The 17,920-nt window shown below is 46.7% G+C and overlaps 1 protein-coding gene across 10 annotated transcripts in view; it reads left to right on the forward strand.

Annotated features, from left to right (window-relative positions):
* The window catches only part of AGAP1 (ArfGAP with GTPase domain, ankyrin repeat and PH domain 1), a 550,927-nt gene that overhangs the window by 383,584 nt on the left and 149,423 nt on the right, over positions 1-17,920 (forward strand). For 6 of the 10 annotated variants that reach the window (XM_059928979.1, XM_059928981.1, XM_059928985.1 and 3 more), the window contains one exon: positions 1,572-1,730. The exons of the other annotated variants lie outside the window; for them this stretch is intronic. In XM_059928979.1, coding sequence (XP_059784962.1) covers positions 1,572-1,730 — 159 coding nt within the window. The remainder of the gene's footprint in view (positions 1-1,571; positions 1,731-17,920) is intronic. 10 annotated transcript variants of the gene reach the window in all.

Here is a 17,920-nt window from a genome sequence, read left to right on the forward strand (position 1 = left end):
TGGTTACTTTCTGGTTTAAGTGTTTGGTTTTTAAATCAGTCGGAGCTCTCCTGCAGGCCCACTCATATTTTCACGTGTGCACGTGTCACCTGGGGCTCTTACTAAAAAGCAGGGGCGAGGGCGAGGCCGGGGAACCTGCATTTCGAAGATGCTCCCGGGCGGTGCAGCTGCTTCTGCTCTGAGGCCCACGCTTAGGAAGATATGTGGGCTCCCGTTCTTCCTTCCTCAGGTGGTACTTTTGGCTTTTTTTCTGGAATCCGATAAACCTGCCTAGGAATACTTACTTTCACGACATTCAAAATGTACCCAGTTCCCACAACAGCGTAAAGTCGGCATCATTTTTTAAGGTAGAAATATATTTTTCAGAGCAAAATCCTTCCTCTTCATTCACCGCTTGTTTGTCCTGTTTGCCCACGTATTGTTTCATTGATGATTTTGTCACTTCCGGATGCTCTGTGCGATTGCAGTGAGGACCTCGTTTGTGGTGGAGCCCTGGTTCCTACCTCTGGCTGCGCACCAGAATCGCCGAAGTCCTTTTGAAAATGCGTATCCCCTCAAGCTCTATCCCCAGACCTCCTGAATCGAAATTTGAATTTCTTGAAGCCTCTATTTTTAAAAAGCTCCACGGGTAATTCTGGTAATTGGCCAGACTTGGGAACTACTAATACGGTCTGTGTATTTAAAATCTTGTGCTATGAAAACCTTCTATGAAAACAATTTTGAACTTAATTGGTTCCAAACTAAAACAATGGGAGGAATGTTTAAAAAAAGAAACCTAATGCCTTTGAAGATCTGCCTACAGATCTAACAAACGAACTCACTGGCAGCAAGGTATGATTGGCTGAGCTTTAGAGAGAGGCACTTAATTATGTTTTTGAGTCTAAAGTTGGTGTGACCAGATCATAATTCATTTTGATGTTGAGCAACTGATTCAAATCATTAAGTATACAATGGAACCATTTTTCAGCGCAGTCTATGTGCGTGCTGTGAAGTCGCTCGGGTTATTTTTCCTCTGCGTAGTCTTCTCAAGGTTAAGAGTAAACTTACCTGGTTTAAGAGTCTGCGTTTCCACCGATGTCGCATCTGGCAACTTTGATTTGTGTTGATCATGAAGTATAGCTTCCCCGTGAAAGTAATCCTCTGGCACCAGACAGTTGACCCCCGACTGGTGATCATTTCATTTCCACTGATGTGTGGATGCAGCAGGGATCCTTCAGCGCCCGGCTCGCTGGCCTGCCAGGAATATCGCTTTTCCCAAAAGCGGGTCTTTTGTCTTCACCGCTACTCCATCTAGAGATGGCGGTGGTGGTGGTGTGCATCTTTGTCTTGGATTGTGGTGGGTGTAGCCGTCTGAAGCATCGGGTTCCTTTGTCAAACACCGTAAGGCCTGCTTCACCCTATTTTCCTCTGGAACACTGTTTCGTGTGATGCTTCCACTTGCCCTGTATCGGGACGCCGGCTGCTCTCGGTGTCAGGTCCACGGTGTGCAGGCGCGTAAGCCCCTAGACTAACTCGTGCCGGCTTCGGGTGTGCAGTGCGCGCTGGTGTTCACCTGACTTGTTTATTCCTAGGGAGTGTCACTAGTGCGCCTGGGTCTCAGATGGCGAGCGGCGTCAGCCTGGGCTCCTTCAACAGCCGACCGGACGGCATGCAGCAACGGTCCTACTCTGTCTCCAGTGCCGACCAGTGGAGCGAGGCTACGGTCATTGCAAACTCAGCCATCAGCAGTGGTAAGAGAGGGCACAGCCCCACGGACCTGCGGCCACCTCGCGGTCCTCGGTTGTAAACCAGGGGCTGGACGTGACTCCCCGAGCTCTCCGAGCTCCGCTCTGAGGGCGGCCACCCTGTCGACGCTGCCCGGCCCGCCTTCCACCCGTGGAGGGCTTTATCCTTGATCGGCTGTCTCACCCGCGGCATCTCGTGTCCTTCTTTGGTGCAGGGAGCGGTAGATGTTCATTCCCACTTGACAGATTTGGAAACTGAGACCGCAGGCAGGGCTGAGACCCGACTGCAGGTGGTATGCCCCTGACCACACTTGCCTACATGATGTGGCCTGCACTTTCCATCATTAGTGTGCATTTTATGTGGTTAGGCTTTGCGGTGTTTTTGTATCAAAGGAAAACACATAATTCATTTTCCTTATCCGTTTTCCAAGATTCCTGGTATATCATCTAAGTTTTGGAGAGTCTTCCCTCTTGCCTTTTTTTTTTTTTTTTTTTTTTTTTAAGTGTGGGCAGATTCTAGGGAAACAAATGTGCACACTGGAAACTATCTTGACATATGTGTGAGCGCGTGAATTATGCAGCGTTGAGGCTGCACTTTACCACAACACGCTTTGCCTGTGGCATTTTGTCTATGGCCTGTTCACCGGTATTTAAAGGAATTCCCACTGTAGTGTGTCATCTATCAGACAGGGTTTTAGAGTAATTTTAGCATAATTTGTCCTAATTAAAAGATTCAGCATCAGGTCTTCCCTATAGACCCAGCAGCTGCTGCAGCAGGACGTGTGCTTTGGATAAACATCATCCTTATTTCTAGTTACTCCACGCCCCTCCATCAGACGCCGCCGAGCAGAGGCCTTAAAGAAAAGACATCTCCAAACCAAGGAGGAGGAGTGAGGTCTCGAAAGGCAGCTCCAGCGGGTGCCATAGCGGCGCGGGCCTGGGGCCTACGGACCGCATCGCCCTTGCCCAGCGCGCTCCCAGCTCCTTCCTCAGACAAAACAGGACGCTTCAGTAGAGAACGAACGTCTACCTCCAGCCTCTTCAGGGACTGGGCGTTCCACCTTTCGTCTGAAACCGTGACAGCACCTTAAGACGCTCAATGAAGAGGCTGAAGTCATTATAAATTAACCGCGTACAGTTTATTCCCTTGTAACGCGACAGCTGTGCGTTCATAGCCGTCAGGTGCCCCGACAGGCCTGCCGGGGGCCTTCTCAGCAGACACATCCGTGCTCCAGGCAGAGGCCCCCGACCTGCCGAGCAGGTGGCCTTGGCAGGCGGCCTTACCTCTGCAAGCCTCTGTGTTCTAATCTTAAATGGGTGTGTCCTTCTCTCCCTTGCGTGGTCAGTAGGTATGTAGGGCAGTGTCCATCTGTGGCTTCTGTCACTGAGCATCTGCTGTGGTTGCCATGGTTACTTTTTTTAGGGGGGCAAGCAGTTCACATGCTTAATTGCATTATCAAATACTTGGAAATGCAGCCGTTTTTCGATGAGCATTACCCTTACTGTCTGAGTGGGTTCATTCTGGCACCCTCTGAGAAGGTGCGCGCCCACGTTTGAGGGGGGCAGGAGTCATAAGCTGGCTCTTCCCGGCCTGGTGCCCACACTGCCCTGCCCAGCAGCACCCTTTCTAAAGCTTTCCTCCTGTGAGTGAGAACTGTCGGGTCACCACCACAGCCCGATGAGGGCGGCGGTCTCTAGGTTCTGTTCCCTGTGTGCCATAGGAGTTATATTTGGGGGGGGGGGGGGGTGTTAGAAGAACAGGTTCCTGAACAAGAGCCTCACCCCAAGTCTTTGCCTCCCCACACTCAGAATACTTTTACACAAAAAGCATTGGAAGCAGCCTATTAACCTAAAATCCACTCTTTACAGATATTCCATTTGCATAATTATCGCTTTGATAAAGACTCCCTAGCTAACTTTCCCTCTACCCAAGAGCTCTTTGCCTCTGGTCATGTCTGTATGCCAAGGCACCTCCACACCGTCACATCAGAGACTCCGTGAGCGCCAGACCCTTGATTTGGTGAGAAGCCTCTTCCCACGGAAGGTGATCGTATTGGTCCGTACGGGCATATTTATAAAGTACCTGTACGACTGAGGTTGCCAACGGATGAATGCTGTTTTTAAATTTACAGAGCGATTTCTCACATGCCAACGCCCCGGGTGTCCATTGTTCTATCACACTGTGTGTTTGTGAAAGACTAGCTAGGCTTCCTGATGCCCCAGAGCTTGAACCGTGAACACAGGAGATGAGAAACCAGTCTGTGCCCTGGTACAAGCCTACTGCGGGATGTGGATGGAGAAAGCTTGGGCTGAAATTGTGCAGGTAGTTTAAGGATGGAGACATTTAATCAAGGAAGACTTCCCAAAGAGACTGAAACTTGAGCAACGTTTCGAGAACCAGATGGATTGTGTGTGTGCAAAACCACAGGAAGAAGTTGTTCTAAACATGAAGGCAGTTTGGACAAACTTGAAGAGGAGGAAAGGGCAACATGGAACAGCCGAGGGGCCACAAGGAAGTGCAAGGTATTAGTTGGAATGCAGGAAAATGAGGACAGAGAGGAAGAAGAGAGATGAGTATTAAGGGGTCAGAATTGCAAAATTAATTAGCATCTTATTTTAAGGCTTACAGCTGACACTTTAAATAGCAAAGATCCAGAGAGACAACAGAATGTTGTACAGAAGTAAGATTCCTATAGCTTCTCAGGGATCTTCCTTCACGCCTATATTTTCTAAGGATGGATGGTATGTCACACACAAGATATGATTGAAAAGAGAAACAGTAGTAATGATAATAAGAGCTAATACTGGGCTTCCCTGGTGGCGCAGTGGTTGAGAATCTGCCTGCCAATGCAGGGGACACGGGTTCGAGCCCTGGTCTGGGAGGATCCCACATGCCACGGAGCAACTAGGCCCGTGAGCCACAACTACTGAGCCTGCGCATCTGGAGCCTGTGCTCCGCAACAAGAGAGGCCGCGACAGTGAGAGGCCCGCGCACCGCGATGAAGAGTGGCCCCCGCTTGCTGCAACTAGAGAAAGCCCTAGCACAGAAACGAAGACCCAACATAGCAATCAATCAGTCAATCAATAAATCTTTAAAAAAAAAAAAAAAAGAGCTAAGATTTATTGAGGGCTTCACGTGGATCATCACATTTGATCCCCGTGGAGTGGATACTGCTCTTAGCTCCATTTTCCAGGTGGGGAGACTCTGGTACAGAAGGGTTCAATATTGCTTGTCCAGAGTCACGTCCCGGTAAGGCTGGGATGTGAACCCAGGTGGCCTGATTCTAGGCCTTAGAGTCTACGTCAGCACTTCTCAAGATATGCTTCCCAGACCTGTGGCGGCAGCATCCCCTGGGAACTGGTTAGAAATGCAGACTCGGAAGTCCCATCCCAGACCCACTGAATCTGAAACTCAGGGGTGGGACTCAGCAACCTTTGGGCCAGCAAACCCTCCATGGAATGATGCTGCATGCTGAAGTTTGAGAACCATTGCTCGAAATCCTTGCTTCTCAGTGTGGTCCACAGACTAACTGGTATCTGACAGCCCCTGGGAGTTGCCTAGAATTGCATAGTCCCAGGCTCCAGCAAGACTTCCTGGATCAGAGTGCACGTTGTCAAGAATCCTGGGCCATTCGGGTCCACCTGGATGTGGAGTAGCCTTGTCTGCCTGTGGCCAGAGTAATGTCCTGGCTTCCCTCCCGTTAGTACCATCCTGCCAGACGCCGAGCAGTTGTTAATAAAATCAGGGCACAGGATCTGACGGCTGACTTCAAGAAAACACATTTATGAATGGATTTCAAGACCTCAACTTGGGCATCCACGTTCCCTGCCATGCTTGGAAAATAATCACAAAAGAAACAAACAATGATTAAGAGCTCTCTGTCGTGCTTTTTCTCTTTACGTCGCAGTGAAATACAAACTCCACCCTCTTTTTTTTTTTTTTTTTTTTTTAAATCATTTTCTCTCCCTCACCCCAGTCTCTGGTTTGGATGTCAGAGTCATAAAAAAGCTTACACTGTGCTATCAGCAGGGACAGGGAGAAGTAAGCAGCTTTTGAATCCAAATGCCCATGTGTTGGTGAATATGCCTTCCCATTGTCCCACATTTTTATTGTACATGATAATACATAACATTGGGATTCCATTTTTCTCTGCCCCCTTGTCCACACTAAATTAAGACTTTGGCTCCAGAGAACTCTGTAAAGTCTTCCCCTTTAGACGCACAGGTACCCTGGGGGTTTCTGTCTTTTAAGCAGCTGTGAGCAACTCCTAATTAGATAGATGACTTTGTGGTGTGTGAAACTACAAAACAGGAGGTTCTGGTTAAATTAAGGGGGGAAAAAAGAAGAATCCATTCTGTGAAATGCAGTGCCCCACTGCTTTATGACTATTACTGCTGTAAGGTTTTACATTTAAGTACCTGAGGTTTAAAATTAAATGTCTAATATAATTTGGCGTTGCTAACGTGAGAGCCGCATCTGCCCTTAGAGGAAATGCAGGCAGCTCAGCTCAGGGTTTCAGATTGCTGTCTGCCAGCTTGCAGCACAGAGGATTGGGTCCCACTCCGACTAAGCACCACATGCTGCTCCGCGTAATTTTTTAAATGCAGAAACATATTCATCTTGAGCTTCTGCGTTGAAAAAGGCTGTTCCAGTAGTACATGAAAAATTAATTTTTTTACATTTTTCCTCACTCTCCTAAGTGTTTGACAGAAGTAATTTTTGCAGCAAGAGAGAATAAAAACTGGTGGCTGTAAATTCCTGTCCTGGAACCTCTTGTGTAGATTCTTTATGGACCCAGAATTGATCTACATGTCAGACCCTGTTGTGGTTTAAACTGTTTATCACGGTAATGGCAGGAGTGAGCCTGTGAACACCAGCTTATAATCCTGGGTGAAAGAAATTGGTGTTTGCAGTCAGTGAAGGGGCAGCTCAGCTTTATTGATAGATTCAGAACAATTATCTCTGCAACAACTATTGGCTGAGAATTCTCTGCAATCTCATTGGGAGCCTGTGACTTTTTTTTTTTTTTTTTTGATTAATCATTTCTCTATAGGTCGTTTTCTCTAGAAGTGCTAGCCAAGAGTTAGTATGACTGTGGGTAGCAGGGGACCCCCGGGAGGGTCATTTGTAGTATACTGAGTTGTCATACGTTGCTCCGAGGCAAAATGCATTTTCAGGTGCACCGCACCTGTGCTGAGGGCCCGAGCCAATGCCGTGAACCCTGTGCATCCGTCTGCAAGTGGTCCTACGTGTCTCGGCAAGCCTGGCGGCCTGCCACACCATCTCCTGCCACTGCCAGCTGTGGGCTGAGGGTCTCAGTGGTGGCCGTTGCCGTGGCAGCCAAACTCCCCGCTCCTCTTGACTGTCAGGTTGTTCTGATGGCTCCACCCCATCTCTGATTGCTTCATTCCAAGAGTTAATCTTCTGCCACCCTGGCCGCCCATCACCGCCAGTACTGCACTGCGTCAGATGACTCTTGAACATTTCACTTCCGCCTGCCTCCTCCAGGCCACCGTCCAGCCTTGTCAGCCTCAAGTGTAAAAACCATACCCATCTTTCACTCTTCCACATGGAAGGTGTGTGTGTGCCCATTTCCTTCTAACCATTTAACCACACATCTTCCCACCAGAATCTATGGTTATTAGACAACCAATCTTGAATCTGAAGCGCTTGCATTTTTGCTAACTTTTAAATATTTTTTGTCATCATGGACGTTTTTTACAAGGCTTGTTTTAATGGCAGAAGTTAGAAACACGGGTTTCAGCTCTGGTCGTTGTGTCCTGCACTTCCTTTGGTTTCTCCTTTCTCATAGAGCCAGCCTCAGGAGGGGCAGGCAGCCCTGCATTTGAGATTACAGAGAGCATGCTGTAACTGTGGGTTCTGGGAAGGTTTACTGTCAGTTCATTAATTTTAATTTTTACAGCTTGAGCACTTTTTTTCTCTCCTTGGAGTCTATGCTAACAATTTTATCATGTGACCAGCAGGTGGTGGTAGTGTGACACTACCGCTCCCACCTTTTTTTTTTTTTTTTCCTTTTTAATTCAAGTATAGTTGATTTACAATAGTGTGTTAGTTTCAGGTGTACAGCAGAGTGATTCAGTTATACATATATATCTATTCTATTTTGGATTGTTTTCCATTATAGGTTATTACAAGATACTGAATGTAGTTTCCTGTGCTATACAGTAGGTCCTTGTTGGTTACCTATTTTATGTACAGTAGTATGTATCTATTAATCCCAAATTCCTAATTTATACCCCCTGTTTCCCCTTTGGTAACCGTAAGTTTGTTTTCTATGTCTGTGAGTCTGTTTTCTAAATAAATTCAGTCATATCATTTTTTCAGATTCCACCTGTAAGTTATATCATACGATATTTGTCTTTATCTGACTTACTTCACTTAGTATGATATTTTCTAAGTCCATCCATGTTTTTGCAAATGGTATTATTTCATTCTTTTTATAACTGAGTAATATTCCATTTATATGTGTACCACATCTTTATCCATTCATCTGTCAATGGACATTTAGTTTGCTTCCATGTCTTGGCTATTGTAAATAGTGCTGCTGTGAACATTGGGGGTGCATTTATCTTTTCAAATCGAGTTTTCTCTGGATATATGCCCAGGAGTGGGATTGCAGGATCATACGGTAGCTGTATTTTTAGTTTTTTAAGGAATCTCCATACTCTTCCCCACAGTGGCTGCACCAATTTACATTCCCACCAGCAGTGGAGGAGGGTTCCTTTTTCTCCACACCCTCTCCAGCATTTATTGTTTGTAGATTTTTTGATGGGCATTCTGACCGGTGTGGGTTAATACCTCACTGTAGTTTTGATTTGCATTTCTCTAATAATTAGCGATGTTGAGCATCTTTCCATGTGCCTGTTTGGCCATCTTACCTAGAGTCTGAATTTGTACAGCTGCCTCTCTGTGTCAGGAGCTTGACATCTAATGCCCATTTCCTGAGAATCATTATCCCTGTTTCATAAGTGAGGTTCCAAAGGGTCGAGAATCTTAAGACCACACTCTTAATAGCCAGGATTCAAACCCAGGTCTTTCTGATTCCAAAGCTTATAGTTTTCCCCTCTGCTATTTTTTTTAAAGGAGAAATGAATTCTTAGTATTAAAACAACGTATCATAAGAATTGTTTATCTTTTCATAGAGCTTGCTTTTTAAGGGAAGGTAGACATTTTCCCTTCTCTCACTTCTGCTGAACTTTGCCTTTCTCATCTGTTTCTCCCAAATCTTGGCTGGCATTCAGAAACCATTCCCTGGGGCTTGTCATCAACCTTCAGCTAAGCTCAGAATTAAAGGACCCGTGGGCTCTCATCTCAAAGCTGGGCACGCCCGGTCTCGGCCGCTGCGGTCTGTTCCCCCCACCAGGCTCGTCGTCGGCCTAATTAAAGGGATGACCCCAGTTCCCTTCTGCAGGCAGAACCTGCTTCCCTTTCTCTGCATGGGACCGAGGAGAAAGCAGAAGCTTCCTAGGGTATCTGGCCGCAGGGGGTAAAAGGTGTATTTTTTTCCTCCCAGTCAGAACGTTGTTACTTTGTACTTTGCCTCCTCAGTTCCTTCCTAACAGCTATTTCTAGCAGCAGGTGCTGACTAGGGGAAACGCTGCCCCGGTATCAGACCGGGAGCAGGAGATTGCATACCTGCAGGCCGGCCGTTCTCTTGTTGCCTGGCAAACGTCTAGAAATCATTTTAAACAGATGTTAGAGCAGGATACTGTTGCCAGTTGCTATGGTACCTGGACCATATCTTTTGGCCTCTCTGGCCCTCGGTATCTTCATCTAGACCAGTGGTTCTCAACCAGGGGTGATTTTGTGTATCCCTCCCCTGGGGACATTTGGCAGTGTCTGGAGACAGTTCAGGTTGTCACAGTTGAGGGGGTTGGAGGGGTTTGCTACTGGAATCGAGTGGGTGAAGCCAGAGAAGCTTGTGAACCCCCCGCAGTGCACAGGGCAGCTCCCCACGACAGAGGACCATCTGGTCCAAAGTCAGTAGCGCAGAGGTCCAGAAACCCTGGTCTGGACAGTGAAGACTTGGGTTTTATGGACCCGAGCAGCCACCGTCACTGTGTTCCACCGTGGATTAAGTGATCATCCTTCCCAAAGAAAAGGGAGGCTGTTTCCTTTCTTGAGAGAATGACTACAGCCAACCCAAGCAGTGCCTTGTCCGCAGCGAGACTTTCAACTCAGCTTCCCAGACCGTTCCCCAAGGCAGAAGGCGGGGGTCGTACCAGCCCCATGGCAGTTCTGCTGCTACTACCAGTGATGATGTCACATGACATCCGTCCAGCACTCCCTGCCTGTCAGGCACGAGGACCCGGGAGAGGAGGGCTAGTGCCATCCCCGTTTTAGATGAGGAAACAGAGGTAGCAGCAGACCGGTGGCCAAGGCTGGACTGCATCTCAGGCTGTGTCTCAGCCTCCACTGTGCTGTACTTTGAACCACCACGCTCAGCTGCCCCAAGAACTCTGCCTCAGGGAGACCCGGGATGGCCTTGACCCTCGGCCTGTGTTGAGGACACGCGGACGACACACATTGGCGGGTGTAATCTCAGCATCTTCCCTATTCAGAGAGCACAAAATGGGTCAGGCTAACAAAGTGAAACTAAGATAAATATCCTGCATTCAGATTCAGCAAACCAACTGTGCACACGTAGAATGGGGAACCCTGCCTCGACGAGGCTGACCTGGGTGTATCTCATCTGCCGAAATGCCGTCGAGACTTACTCTGCCCTAAGAGAAGGAGAGGTCTCTTTTGTGGGACCACACTTCCAGAAGGACACTGGCAAATGGGGATTGTTCACAGCAGTGGGTGGGCATGTAGAGAAGGCTCTGGAACCCACGTCAGAGATAGGGATGGAGGAATTGGGAGGTGGGAGGGGCCTCTGGGGCAGGGGCGTCCCTGGTCCTGCTCTGGAGGGTGCTTTAAAAAAGTACTGGCTCCTGGGACCAAGGGCTGGAGATGGGCTTCTTTGGCCCTGGGGTGGAGCCTGTGCACCAGATGTTCCCAGGGGGCTTGTTAGGTGCAGCTGGGATTGAGGTCCACTCTTCTGGAGCGGAGGTCGGGGTTGAACACTGCATGCGAATGGCGGTCAAGGTAACAAATAGGAGCCTTACCCTGTGAACGTCCAGAGAATTGAACTCGGAACAGTGGGTCAAAGTTACAGGAAAGAATTGTGACCATTTTTTTTAATCTTTATTGAAGTGTAGTTGATGTACTATGTTGTGTTAGTTCCTGCTGCACAGCAAAGTGAATCAGTTCTACATATACAGATATCCACTCTTTTTTAGATTGTTTTCCCATATAGGCCATTAAAGAGTATTGGGTAGACATATACACACTACTATATATAAAATGGATAAACTAATAAGGACCTACCGTACAGCACAGGAATTGGGACAATTTTGACACAAAGTAGCGTAAAGTAATATGATACAGCATAATTTTTCAAAACGACTCTTTCAAAAATTTTCCTCTTGAATCTTTCACCTTCTCCCTCACCTGATGACCCTCTTTAAGTCTCACCAGTGAAATAGGGGAAGGCGCATACTCACCTTCCCAACCCCACGCCCCAGCTGCACCTGGAGCTGCAGCCTCTGGTCTGCTTCCTGCTGGCCAGGGGCTGGGAGGTCCCTGCCCTTGTGAAGTGTCGCTCCTTCCACCTCTGGACCCATCACCTCTCACTTCCAAAGGACTCTGCCTCTGCAGTTACCCTGTCTGCTTCCTGTACCGTCAGATTCTCCCGGATGTTGGGTCCCTCCGTTCAGCAAACAGGCCTGCTCCGGCATCTCCCATCCTGGCTCCGTGGCCCTCTGACCTTCCAGCCCCTTCTCAGCCTCCTTCTCCATACACCCTTCTGGGACTCCTGTCTACACTCAGTGTCTCCAGCTGCTCACCAGGTGCTTTCTCTTTGATCCGTCCCGATCTGTCCTCCCTCCCCGCACTGCCCGGACACCGCTCTCATCCAATGCCGGGCCACGCACTCTGTCCACCCCAGGTACAGCGTGGTTCCCTTCGCCACCTGCTTCTTAGCGATGGGCAGCCCAGTGACCGCTCCATCGTGCTGGAAACTCTCTCTTCTCTTGGCTTCTCTGACGACAGAGAAGGGAAGAGTGTGTGCGAAGGCTGGGAAGGGCATGTGTCTGGGGAGCTTTGTGGGGTGGGTAATGAAGGGACTTAGCTGGAGACAAGGCATCAAGGTAGGAAGGGTGATTAGAAAAAGGGTCCACAAAAGGTTTGGACTCGAGTCTGGGCAGTCAAGTGCCCCCCTCATGGTTTTCAGGGAGCAGTGATTGTGACTTTTACAAGCCAACTGCTGAGTCAGCATGGGTTATCATCTGGTGTAGAAAGACGAGGCAGAGGTGGGTTAGGAGGGAGGGAGGTAGTCCAAGCCCAGAAACCCCTGATTCTCCTGGAACTCTATAGAAGTCTCCAGTAGAGTTGTCGCTGAAACTTGCCATTTCCCATCCCACTGGTATTTTTAGTAACATCGTTACTAAACATTCTCATTGGTCTCAATGCAACAACGTGTTATTAATGTAAATTGTTAAAGCTTCCTAAAATACAGAAGTCTAAAATTTTACAGTTACTTAGTTTTTTTGTTTGGTTGTTTTTTGGTCCCAGCAGTTTTAGTTGCAAACTTGCAATTTTAGGGTAATTTTTTTAACAGATAGAAAGCATCATTTACTGCCCCGCATCCAATAACATATAGGTGGAGTAGCATAAAAAGATTCGTCAAATGTATATGCCATTTCTCCAACTGGAAAGAAAACTTTCAGTGAGCTTTTGCATTTGCAACATTAAACCATCTGATTTTATAACATTGTATATTTTTAAGCAATATAGAACTTTTTCTCATGATTTTATACCACTTTTGGGCCAGGAAAATATTCATTTTTTATTCCTCTGCTTTGCTCAAGTCCTCAATCTAGGAATCAAATAGCTTAAGAAACTAAAGTGATACTGTCTCCCTGGTGACTTTTTCAGTTATTAGAATAAAATTTGGTCAGATCTTTTTCCATCCTTCCCTTGCTTCCTATTATTTACAAATGCATACAAAGAGGGAAAGACGTAATGGGCTTAAAATTTTTTAGATACTGATAAGAAAGAAAGGAGTGGAAGTAAAGGTAGCAGAGGAGTGGTTATAAAAATACAATTGGTTGTAATATGGTTAGAAGGAAATAGGTAGGTGGATAGATGATAGATAGATAGATAGATAGATAGACAGATAGATAGTTAATAGACAGATAAAGATAGATAGGGTTAGAGAGAGATTGTGGGTGGTTGGATGGATGGATGGATCAATGGACAGATAAGATTAGGTAGGTAGATAGGGTAATAGATGATAGATAGATAGATAGAGATAAAAATAGGGAGATAGATCGGGGTGGGTGGGTGGGTGGGTGGGTGGCTGGCTGGCTGGATGGATGGATGGATGGATAAGATAAGTAGGTAGGTAGGTAGGTAGGTAGGTAGGGTGAGAGATGATTGATTAGATACAGCTGACAGGTAGCTTTGTACAGATCAGGGTCATCATCAAACCCTCTGTGTATTTACTCCTTTAGTACTTGTACATTACTTTGGTTTTGCATTCTTAAACTTCTTTCAATGAATATATCTTTCCTTACATCTTTGCTTTATTATCTGACAGATAAGGTTATTAACAGAAAGTGATATTAATATTAATTACATGATACTAAAAATTTTATGTCATGAGGAAACAGATGGTTATTTTAAATGACTTAAAATTTTACTCTTTTATAGGAAGAAACATTTTAAACATATTTTGTTATAAATGCTATTTTAATTGCTACATTATTTCTGCAGTGGGATTCTTAAAATCTTACTACGTGAGCAGGGAAATGTTTGTCTATATATGTCAGAATCTCTTAAAATGTGTACTTATTTACAAGGAAATAATTATAATTACATTTAAAATGTAGTATTGGGGAGCTTGATATTATTGATAAATACCTTACACAATTCCCACACCTGATCTCTCCATCGGGTTTCAGTTCAGGATCTCAGCTCTGACATGAGAGTTGCTCTCTGCAGCATTTAGCCAAGATTGCAACCATACCAGTTACCTTTTCACATGGGCGTTCTATATTTCAGAGTGTTTATAAGCATATAGTCCCTAGCTGGACTCTGAAATTATAAAGCATTGCTACTTTGGAAATGTTTTCTATGTATCATATAATTAGAAAACAGAAAAATGTACTTCGAAATTTTAAGCTTAATTTTACGAGATTGGAAAACTCACCTTGCAACCAGCTGTTGGCTCTTGGTTCATTTCGTATCAAGCTTTGCACTGACGCAAAAAGTGAAATAAGCATCTCCACTCCCCAAAACAGCCCTCAGAAATCCTCTGTCTGAGGGCTGTTTTCCTTCGATGTCAAGATGTCCCAGAAGCACCACCTCACCATCTCCCTTCGAGGCACCTTTATGGTGAGGGTACAGAGGGACATTGAAGTCTGGGGGCCCATCAGGCCCCCATCAATCAGAAGGCAGTGGTAGCGCCAGCAAGACATGCAGTTCAGGCCCCCAGATAAGATTTGTAAGCCAGCAGCGTCCATCCGGGCCACCCATTCTGGAAAAATTATCATCCTATGATACCATCTAAAGCAGTCAAGGTTCGGGTTATTGCCTGAATCAGCACCTGGTTTTTATACACGTCTGTCTTCCCAGGACGCTGGCAAAACTGTAAACCAAAGTGTTAGCCATCAAATCACGTGAATATGAGTTCCTGGACAGTTAATTTTTTTTAAAGAAATTATTTGTCCTTTCAAACAATATTCATTTTTTTCCCGTAGCACTGTGTTCATTATGCTCTGTTTTTCACTTTTAAAATTCTTTGATTTCTAGAAGCCTGGATGATAGATGTACTCATGTAAAAAGTGCCACCAGTCAATGATGTGACATCCGTCCATCATGGGGCTAAAACACAGAGTATCACATTGGTGTCAGTTATGCATACTTCAACCTACGCTAGGAAGCCTTTCTTCCTCCTTCTAGCAAGTGGGTTAACTACCTTATCCCTTCTTTCATTTTTGCAATAATAACTTTGCATTTTTCCTAATTATAAAACGCTACATTTTAGAAAAATTAAAAATGCAGAGAAGCTTTTTGCTGTTAAAACTCCTACCCTAAGCTTTTAGTTTGGGGGATGTGTACCCTTCCAGTGCATATGTCTGTGTTCTTACTTATTGCCAAAAGTTGGATTACATCGTAACTGGCTTTAATTACAGATGTGTTAAGTTTCTCTACTCTATCTAAAAACAGTTCAGGCATAGGAAACCACCTCCGTGACCATCAGCAGAGGACTGGTTAAATGAATTAACAGTAAAGCCCCACAAAGGGATGCCACATAGCCCTGAAAATGTTGCCTTCCGTGTACTAACTTGGCAAGATGTTCATGTAAACGCCAGGTGTCACCGTGCTGTGAACCGGCTTCAGCATCACCCTCGTGTGGTCCCACCCACTCTGGGGCCTGGTCCCGTGCTGAGCTGGGGAACCTCTCCCCGTGCACACATGGCCTCCCTGCCCTCATGTCCCATCAGATGCCACCTTGTCCGTGAGGCCTCTGTGTCTCCCAACTTACAATTGCCCACAGCCCTGTTCCCTGCTTTACTGCCTCCATACCACTCTCACCTTCCAACCTTCGTAATTCACTCGCTGATTTTATTATCTGTCATCTTCCCCACTAGAATGTACGCTTCTTTTTTTTTTTTTTAATTTATTTATTTATGGCTGTGTTGGGTCTTCGTTTTCTGTGCGAGGGCTTTCTCTAGTGGCGGCAAGCGGGGGCCACTCTTCATCACGGTGCGCGGGCCTCTCGCTATCGCGGCCTCTCCTGTTGCGGAGCACAGGCTCCAGACGCGCAGGCTCAGTAGTTGTGGCTCACGGGCCTAGTTGCTCCACGGCATGTGGGATCCTCCCAGACCAGGGCCCGAACCCGTGTCCCCTGCTTTGGCAGGCAGATTCTCAACCACTGCGCCACCAGGGAAGCCCAGAATGTACGCTTCTTACGGGCGAGGACTCCATCTGGTTCACCTCTCTGTTCCCAGGGCTGAGAACGGGGTGCCCAGTGAGCTTTCCCTCAGGCTTATATAATGTACCGATGTTATTCGCCCTGCGGTAGCCCTGGATTAGTGCTTTAGACACATTGCTCATTAAATCTATTACAGTTCTGTGTGGCAGTGCTCTTATCCTCATTTTAAATGAGAAAACTGAGTCTTAGAGAGTCTGAATAACTGGCCCCAGGTCACACAGCTGGCAGGATCACACGTTTTATGCGTAGATGGGCTGGGCAGGGTATGTGTAAAGGGCTCCTGGATGGAAAGAGTGTGGGGTGAGGGAGTTATACGAGATCTTAACTGTTTTCCCTTGTTGCCTTTTCAGCTTTCAGAAATGAATACCTATTATTTATGTAAAAATTTTTTTAAGTTATTTCCAATGTGAATTCTGTAGTTAGAAAAAACACAAATGAAGCCATGAACATTTGAGAATTTCCACTTGCACTTTATTAGTAGCAAATATAATTCAGTTTGCAACTTTAATTGATCAGAAAAGCGTGGTCCTTGACTGGCGTTGGTAAAGCCAAGAAGAGCAGAGCAGGCAGGAGGGGGGGCATTTGAGGCTTTGGGGGCAGGGAGGAGAAGGGGAGCGGGGCTGTGGTGGGGCAAACAGAGACCAAAGTCAGGGTGCCTGGGTCCCTGCCCCCAGTCTGCCACTTGCCACACAGGGGAGACAGTTACAGAGGTACCAGGAGACCCAGTTCAATTCAGAGCAACCAGGTAGAGTCATGGGGAAGCTGTGCAGAGCCTGTCCTGTCTCCCGGAAAGCAGACGTCGTACCGGCAGTAACTGGAATTATTCACATGCAGGAAGTGTCCATGGTAGGGTGAATCACAGTTTCATTGCATTTCATTTCGTTGCATTGAGCAAATTGCAATGTTTAATAGTCAGTGAATGTTCTCATCTGCGTGGACCCAGAACAAGGCTCTGAATCCCAGTCGTGCCCGGCCCCTTCTCCTGCCCGCACAAGCACGGCTTGAACAAATAGGCTTCTTCCTGAGACTTTCCAGATGTGAAGTCAGATATAGTCAGATACTTAAGTATATAATTTTGTTACTGATTTTCTTTCATGTATTAAAGTTGAATTTGTGGGCATTCCCTGGTAGTCCAGTGGTTAGGACTCCACACTTCCGTTGCAGGGGGCACGGGTTCGATCCCCGGTCAGGGAACTAAGATCCTGCAAGCCGCGCAGCGCGGCCAAGAAAAAAGTTGAATTTGTAAGAACAATGGCTATAACACTTCAAAAGAGAGTGGTGGCAGGGCTGTGCTTTTCGAAAGAGCTAGAAGATACTGTGCAATTCCTAATTATGCCTCATCTCAGCCTAGTTTTCTGCACTGTGTCTCCATGCCATCATTTTGTTCTCTTTCTTCACAATAGAACAGATCTGCTCAAACCCCCTGAGTGTCCAAGGCTATATAGATTTGCCACTTGGAGCATGCCTCCTGAATCCCATTCTTGGGCCCGTTTTGCATATAAAGCTTATACGAAGTGCCGAGCTCTTTTCACGAATATCGACATCTTCTTTTCTCCATTTTCCACTCACCCTCATGAAATAAGGGCAGAAACACGTTGAGCTGTCCTAGGTACCTAAACACCCTGGCAGAACCCAGCGAGCCCAGCCACACCGCACCCTACCCACTAGCTGCATCCCGTGGCCTGCGGGATGTTCTGGGAACTTAGACAACTGTAGCTCTAAAGGTCAGACTCGCTTCCTCTGGAAAAGACAGAAGAGACGCCTTCACCTGTGAGAAAGTGTCCTGAGATGCAGGATTAGAAAACGAACTTGAATTTCATGGAAGAAAATACGTAACGCCTATTATTTCTTCCTTTTCTGAGCCAGAGCCAGGAAATCAGAGAGGACACTAAAAACAGCAACAGAACTGCTCCCCAGAGCCCTTCGCTGCTGGGATCTGGAGGGTGAGGTGGCGGCTAGTTAAAGCCGCTCAGGGTCGGGACGCATCTGCGCTGCCGTCTGAGGCTGCGGGAGACGGGGTGACCGTGGGCTTATAGCCCCAGTGGACCTGGATGAACGTGGAGTAAGGCCTTTCCAGTCTCGTGCCCAGGGGACCCTAAAACCCCTCCCTCCTCGGATTCCCGGAGTGTCCTC

The sequence above is a fragment of the Balaenoptera ricei genome, chromosome 7, assembly GCF_028023285.1.
Source record: "Balaenoptera ricei isolate mBalRic1 chromosome 7, mBalRic1.hap2, whole genome shotgun sequence".
NCBI classification, from domain to species: domain Eukaryota; kingdom Metazoa; phylum Chordata; class Mammalia; order Artiodactyla; family Balaenopteridae; genus Balaenoptera; species Balaenoptera ricei.